The sequence below is a fragment of the Micrasema longulum genome, unplaced genomic scaffold, assembly GCF_059751315.1.
Source record: "Micrasema longulum isolate JH-2025_06_02 unplaced genomic scaffold, ASM5975131v1 h1tg000307l, whole genome shotgun sequence".
In the NCBI taxonomy this organism is placed as follows: domain Eukaryota; kingdom Metazoa; phylum Arthropoda; class Insecta; order Trichoptera; family Brachycentridae; genus Micrasema; species Micrasema longulum.
The window spans coordinates 184,193-192,297 of record NW_028277511.1 but is presented as its reverse complement, the minus strand read 5'-3'; the positions used below and the strand labels follow the sequence as shown (position 1 = coordinate 192,297).

Below are 8,105 nucleotides of genomic sequence, written 5' to 3'. Positions count from 1 at the left end.
GTATCAATGATGCATTCAATGCTATTTACTTCCAATAAATTATTTTTTTAAATATTTATAGGTACTTGCACTACATTGATATTAAAATTTCCAATCTTACGAACTAAATAGGTACTGATTCTAAATTTACAAATTCTTGCCGACAGAAGTAGTGATTCAGTCTAATGTTTTTACTGCTGGTCAATAGATGGAGCTGTTAATTATTTTTTAATTCAAACATAATAATGCTGCTGTTAACTATTTTTCGTTATTACTTTATATAAAAATAAGGATAGTAATTTATATTATAAAATAATGCTTTGACACGGGGGGTACTCTGTGGCCCTTTACATAGAAAATTTATTATTTCTTTTGCCTTATGCTTTATGTCCATTTTGCATATTAGAATAATCTTTGAACGATAAAAAAATAATTTTCTTGATATTTCAATATTCGAATTTTACCAGATTTTGTATGGTAAGGTAAAGTAAAGTAAAGTAATTTTCGGTAAAAAAGAAATGTGACGCACTAATTTTTATTTTTAGATTATTTAACGAATACCAGTAGCTTTGTTTTAGGACACGTTACATGATAGTGAAAACCAGCTTTAGATCAATCGTGCGGTTGCCAAGATTTATTAAAAGTATGCGACGCTCTTCTAATCTTTTTTTGATAAAAAAGGTTATGATCTTTTAAATTACTAAACCAAAGAGTGGCTCATCTCCTAAAAAAGAGAAATGGTTTGATTATAATCTCCTGATATTTGTATTTGTAGGTTGACTATTGGTAAACAGGTGTTGAATAACTTGAAATGCTTTTGTCTCATGTTACAAGCAACGGCAACAAGTAGCAAGTTACAACTGGTAACAGATTCTTAGGAAACATTTGATTTGCGACAAAGTATGAAGGCACAGACACGGCAACATCTAACAACAAAATAACACGTGTAGCATGGCTACATGTTGCTTGTTGTTACCTCAGTGGAAACGTACCGCTAACCCGTCTAATTTTGCCCTTAATGGATATTTTGCCTACTGTTGCCTAATCTATTTTGCCTATTGTTGCCTAATCTATGCTCAACCTTAAAAAAATATATTACCATTTGATTTCGGTAAATTTGGTACATTAAGAAAAAAAGTATCTTTATGTCACTAACTTCACTCGGAAGCTTTTGTCACTAACTTTACTCCGTAGCTTGTCAGAATTTGTCAAAGTGCACGTGTAATTTGTTGCGGGCCAATTACGACTTGTAGTTTTTTTTATTTACTGCTCGATGGCAAAGATGAAGGTAAGTTTTTCTTGTTGCATAATATAGATAAGGTTTGTCAGATCATTTCTTGTTTATATTATGTGCTGTCAGTAACTTAAATCAAGAATTATGACGATGGGCAAATTAACCCGCATAAGTTGAGTCTGAGTTGAGGGGTGTTAATTTGGCCCAAACGAAAAAATGTGCTAGGGTTGTCACATACTTATTTTCACAATTAGTTTAAATTTAATTAAAACTATTATGACGGTTTTGCACACATTAGGTATTTTAGATTTTTAAAAGTAATATTATTATTGTGGATAATTTAAAAAGTGCCATCAATCACCTCAAGGGCGCTGTACAATGAATATCCGAACACGATTTTTTTTTTAATTACGGAAAACTTATATAGCGCCATTTTCTTAATATAATACTCAAGGGCGCTTTACAAAAAATATTATTTAAATAAATAAATTTAATTTTAACTTTTTGAATTTGTAATTTAAGTAATACAATTTACTTTGTAATCACATGCTACGGATTTATTCAAATGAATTAGACAACAATTGGGTTTTAAGATTTTCCCGAAACATCACTTCACTCTCACAGTTTCACACTTGTCTAAATAAACTCATCTTAATTATCTAAAAAAACCTAAGTCAGGTTTTACAAGTTACTTTTTGATTTTATTGAAATTATTTATTTTGGTATTACATATTTTATTTTTACGAAATACTCCCAATCAGCAAAAGTGCTGGTATAAGGAGATATAATATATCACGACACAATAGTTTTGATTCAAAGTCGATAAAATAAAACAGTTTATTAGGTGTTTTTTAAGTACATATATATTTTACACAATATTATTTTTGGTATGTGTATTTATATTTACATATTTATACACACACAATTCTGGGTTTTATCCCAAGGGGGAGTAGGTATATTATTATTTATATCACTACAGAGATAGGTAGAATTTTTGTTTCAAGATTATGGATATTCGAGCGTTTTACAGGGCTTATGACCTGTCATAGGTTGGGTTCAAGTGGCCACTTTTATGTAGAATTCTACAACATTCCCCATTCCGCTTATTAGCGAATATCCTTTGCTTTAATACTTAACCTCAATATCAAATACATAGATGGCGCTCCAAACGCGCTAGCGAAAGCTTTCCTTGTTTCATGACATATATACAAAAACCAAAAAATGTCACCGATATGGATATTCGCTAATAAGCGGAATGGGGAATGTTGTAGAATTCTACATAAAAGTGGCCACTTGAACCCAACCTATGACAGGTCATAAGCCCTGTAAAACGCTCGAATATCCATAATCTTGAAACAAAAATTCTACCCATCTCTGTAGTGATATAAATAATCATATATATTTTGTTTATAGTCATTTGAAAGTGAATTATAGAAGTTTATTTCTGTATACACAAAACTGTTTATTTTTCTGTTAGTCCTAGGTTGTTCGCAAGTTGAATTTTTTGACGTTCCTGTATTTCTTGGATGTATATTGTAGTAAAAATTTAATTTAACATTCGTTATTGTTTTATTAATTTTTATCTTTAATATCATATTCACATTTTCTATGTAAATTTATTAATCTGAATTAAGCACTTTTGTCATTTGTAAATATATAAATCTGTAGTTCTAGTATATTTATTAAAATTACATTGTTTTCTTAACTAATTCTTGCATTTGACTATTACACTGCGACCATATTATTCGACTTTAATACATTCGAATTTTTTAATCCAAATTTTGATTAAGTTAGAAAATGGGGAAGCAATAATATCCTGAATAATTTTTACATCCGTTGCCATTATTTCGACACAAACGCTGGATTTACCACTTTTTGTTACCTTGATTTTATCAAAAATTTCTCGCTCATCAGTTGGAACAATAAAAATATTAATTTTCATTGTATTCATATTAACATTCAATGTGTTTCTTTTTTGGGTGATACCGTGTGAGTTGGATTTGTTCCGAGGTTTCGGCTACCATTGCAGGAGCTATCTTCAGTTTACACTGAGTGAGTTTACCCCAAAAAAAACATATTGATAACAGTGACTGGGAAAACCTTCGCTCATATTAATAGTATTTGTACAGGTGGATTTATCTTTCTGTTTAAGTTTTTTCCCTAGTTTCATTCCAATCGAATTGAAGTATTGATTCATAGTATCAGTAATATTTTGTGGATCACTTATAGTACCATCAGATGTTATTAACTTTTTTATCATATTTTCTCTTTTATTATTTTTATTTCCATTTATTATCGCGGTGTCGTTAGAGTATCTTATCTTGAGATGCATATGTTTATGTTATAAGACCTCACTTTAGTATTTATGCTTTCTGTCCATTATTTATGACCATCTCACAGTTATTTACACTGCAATACTACGAGTATTTTTTTAACTATCAAGCGACTGTTACATGCTAGGGAATTCGGCTCATCAGGCCTAATGTAATCGGCCCTTCAAGCCTCGTTTTCAAAGATCTCGGCACAGTGAAATTTTGCCCCTTTGAACCTCACAATTTAGTTTTTGCTGTTTTAAATGTAATAAATAATAATCTGTCACTCAGAATAATGCCACCAAAACTATGCAAACTTTACAGACACAATACACTAAATTTTTTATAATCATCGTATTCACTACCATCTATAATATGGATCATATTAAAACGACACATTTGTTTTGGTAGCATTACCATTCTCTTTCTTCAACCCAGAATCGTGTAATTGCGACTTCGTGACAAGAAAATAAATTATAAATTTTGCGTATGTTGTTTATATTACAACCATTTCATAATAAACTGTTTATTTTACTAGTTGATTTACTACGTTTTGAAATGTTTTCGTGACGTATTAATATTTTAATTGTTTTCAGGATCATAATTCTTGTCCACCTTTTAATGTGGTATACGCATAGTAACATATCGCACCTCCGCTAAAATAAAGTCAACGGGAATTACTAATAATTCTAGCTGTACGATTTAACCACTTATGACATTATGTCTCTTACGATGATGATATGATACGCTTACTTTAAAACTTATTTGAACGATGCCATTCTCAAACAGAGTCATATTTAAATTATTTTCTAGATGAAAATTGAGATTTTCTTTGAAAATTTTGTGATAATGTGACAAATACCAAATACATAACACATCGGAATGATAAAGCAATCTAAACCCCTTGAAAGGTGTGAAAAGAAAAACAAAAAACATGATTTTAAGATAACATGTTATTTTAGTTTTCAGGCCCTCCTGTAGCTAAATCACAAATAACTATCGACGTGCTAATAATCGACTTAATAACAATTTCTCACCATGGTTATTTATCGTATTCGCGATCACAATCAAACATCCGTAAACACCTAATATTAAATGTCAAAATATTTACATTTCACGACGTATAATCCTGCTGCACAATCACATATTTGAATTTCACCAGTGTAAATATGGAAACTATTCCAAAACTGCTATTTTTATTTATTTATTTATCGTGCTATTCATTGCATTTAGCCGGCGGTTGGCAAGCCAAATGTCAAGAAAAGCAGTCGCCATAGTAATTGTAATTTAATTTTCACGTATTTGTATTAGATACTCCTTACTATTTTGCAAATGCAATATATTATATTATTTGTTAAAGTAATCGCCGATTTTTCGCCAATGAACTGTATTTGTTTACGAGGAAAATAAAAACAAACCGACATAAGCGTTGAGCTTAGAGATTACACACGCGTTGACTTATGACTGCGGTAACTTAAGCATGTTCATTATAGTTCATTGTGTTCGCTCAAATGCTTGCATGTTTTTAAGCACGACGATAGTTATTTGTGATTGAGCTACTGGAAAATCTGTTTTTTTTGTTTATGACTCTATTTTATCAAATGTGCGCTATGTCTAAAACTAAAAAAAATATTTTGGAAAAAATGTAAGTTACGACGCTATAAAATTGGGCAGCCGCGATGAGTTATAATTAATTTGAAAGTGGTTGCAGTCGAACACTATCGCTTGACGGGTGTTGAGTTAGCCGTTTTTAAAATCGATTGTGTTCAACAGACTAGCCAATAGTAAAATGGATTTATATAGAATGTGTACATTAATGTTCTCAGTTATGTGTGTCCTACTCTTTTTATCAATTTCGTTACTCGAACATAGTAATTCTTCAATCAATTTACGCCATCAAGAAGTTAAGCTGAAGAAAATATTGCTGTGGAACTCTTTCTTTCGTTGGAAAGATTATAGGTTCGGCTTTGGAAGACAACCATTTGTAACCCACAGATGCGAGCGAAATGAGTGCACAGTGACTGATGATAGAACATCGGACTATTTGGAGGATTTCGATGCTGTCGTGTTCCACGGTCCACAGTTTTATCCAAAATCTGCCAAAGATTACCCCTCGTCACGCTCTCCCAAGCAACTTTATGTTTACTACTCTCTAGAGAGTCCTGACGTCTTCCCCGCGTTTACTAAACATAACGGAAAATTCAACGTCTCAGTAACGTACCGCCTGGACTCCGATATACATTTCCCTTATTTCACTGTTGCCGATATGCGTGGAAATATGGTGGCACCAGCCTGGCATCCTCCCTGGAAGAAGCCTCCCGAGAATCCCAAACTTTCTGACGAATTAAAAAACATCATTTCTGGAAAAAACAAAAGCGTCGCGTGGTTTGTTTCGCGATGTACAACAAAGAACAAAAGAATGGAATTAGCTAATAATCTCAAGCAGTTTATAAATGTCGATATATATGGAAAGTGCGGTGAATTGAAATGTCCCCGAGATAATGAAACCATTTGTTTCGATATTTTGAGACGGGAATATTATTTTTACCTCGCTTTCGAGAATTCTAACTGCGTTGATTACATTACCGAAAAGTTATACAATGCATACATGTATGACGCGATTCCTGTTGTATTTAATGGGGCGGACATGAAGACGATTGCCCCACCATATTCGTATCTGGACGCCAGTCAGATGTCTCCGTCAGATCTTGCCGCTAGAATGAAATATCTCATAGATAATCCCGCGGAGTACGCCAAATACTTTTGGTGGAAAAATGAATATAAACTTATATTTGGTAGTGCCGTCAATTCATTTTGTAATTTATGCAAAATGTTACACGACCATACTCTGAAGCCAAAAACTTATCATAACTTTGTGGATTGGTTTCAGGGATCTGCGGGAAATCCGTTGTGTCAAAAATGATTTTAAAAAAAGCTTTTTATGACCACATTTGTACCTGTCAATTTCAAATGATTTTGGACCTATAATTTCGGTATCATTGTTATCTAACTTTTTGACTTCATTATTCAATCGAAATGAGTGAACTGAAGTAAAAAAATAGGAAGCGATCTTTTGATATACGATTACCTATTATTTGTATGTAGGTATTGAATAATTTTAAACGAATAAACCGTAAAGCAAAATTCATACGAGGACAATACTACAAAGTCCTTTCCCAGCTCCGTAAACAGCCTCGACCGCGCAGGACGTGATAGTGGGACAATCAAACAATTCAACAGTGTTCAAACTTCAAACGCAGAACGCTTCGAACTGCGCTGGATACACAACGACGCGCGACGAGCGGGATGGGGGGATGGTGGGAGTAAGCCATTGTCCTGTGGATGGCCTCTATAATATATATGTATATAAACATAATATTATATACAATAACTCAAGTGTAATGCTTTAATTTTTACCGCGCTTAAGAACATATTTTTTATAACCAATTTCCTGTAGTTAGATAGCAAAAAGGATTATTAACATATTTCGTTACAGATTGAATATCTCATTTTTGTATACAGGGTGTTCTTTAAGCCCTATCACATCCGAAACCACGATGATCAGTATGGGCAAGAAGACATATAAGCATATTTAAAAAAAATATTTAGAACGAACAAATGTTTTTTTTTTTAAATATTTAAAAAAAAACAAATGGTTGTGTACTTCTGCATGAGAGAAGTGAGGGGGGCGCCGCCGCGCGGTTGACGGTATAGCAGACTCCCCCCTCCCCTTTTTTCCCCTCCAGCTTTTTAAATATTTTATTTTTGTAAATTTTATTCGTTGTAAAAAATTATTTTAACGTGCCAATATGTCTTCTTGCTTATACTGATCATCGTGGTTTCGGATGTGACAGGGCTTAAAGAACACCCTGTATAATGCATGTAAGTTTGGTTTTATACGAGGCATTCATATTTATTGGCGGCCTCGATAGTGCATTACTAAAGACGCTTTACTTACGCGCAGAAGGTTCCTGATTCGGTTCCCTGTACGAACACAAAAACCAAATCAGATTTTTTTGAAGCTTGGGTGTTTTTTGCGGTTATTCACCACTGTAATTGGGCCTCCTAGCCTATTGTGGTGAAAACAAAACTGTCCCTTCATAATAATATTTTCATACTGTCGATGCATATGGCTTCTGATGGTAGAAAAATAATAAATATAAAGAAGCGAAAATATTTTTAATATCATTCACGTAGAACTTTTATAGAAATTTCATCTAAATAACGACGAATCCCTGTTTACTTCATTTTTATTTATTGATTGTATCATGGTTTTATTTTTTTAATTAAACATACCTGAAAACAAATAATGCGTTTGTATTTTTTAACACAAAACGCTTAGATATCCACCAAAATAATATAAAATATTAGTGATGAAATAAAATATAAATTTAATTATCGTAAAGATTTCGCTTAAAAGGGTTTCCCATTTGGGTGATATCATATTTATCCGAAAATACGATCCTTACATGAAATATAATTTTATTATTGAGCTGAGGTAATTTGATCTTAAGTACTACTTATGTTTAAAGCATCAAATTTGTGGTAAAATATTGTAAATAATGTAAGTAAATATTCGT

General features: G+C 32.3%; 1 protein-coding gene across 1 annotated transcript; it reads left to right on the top strand.

Moving 5' to 3' along the window:
- The first annotated feature begins 5,238 nt into the window (after positions 1-5,238).
- On the top strand, positions 5,239-7,791 carry LOC148282639 (lewis-type alpha-(1,3)-fucosyltransferase-like). The gene has a single exon (XM_088224754.1). It carries the CDS (start codon positions 5,315-5,317, stop codon positions 6,446-6,448), a length of 1,134 nt encoding a protein of 377 aa, XP_088080880.1. The 5' UTR covers positions 5,239-5,314; the 3' UTR covers positions 6,449-7,791.
- Positions 7,792-8,105: the final 314 nt, after the last annotated feature.

Bases quoted from the DNA above. Each gene is read 5' to 3' on its own strand.
- LOC148282639 (XM_088224754.1), top strand. From the start codon at position 5,315: ATGGATTTATATAGAATGTGTACATTAATGTTCTCAGTTATGTGTGTC.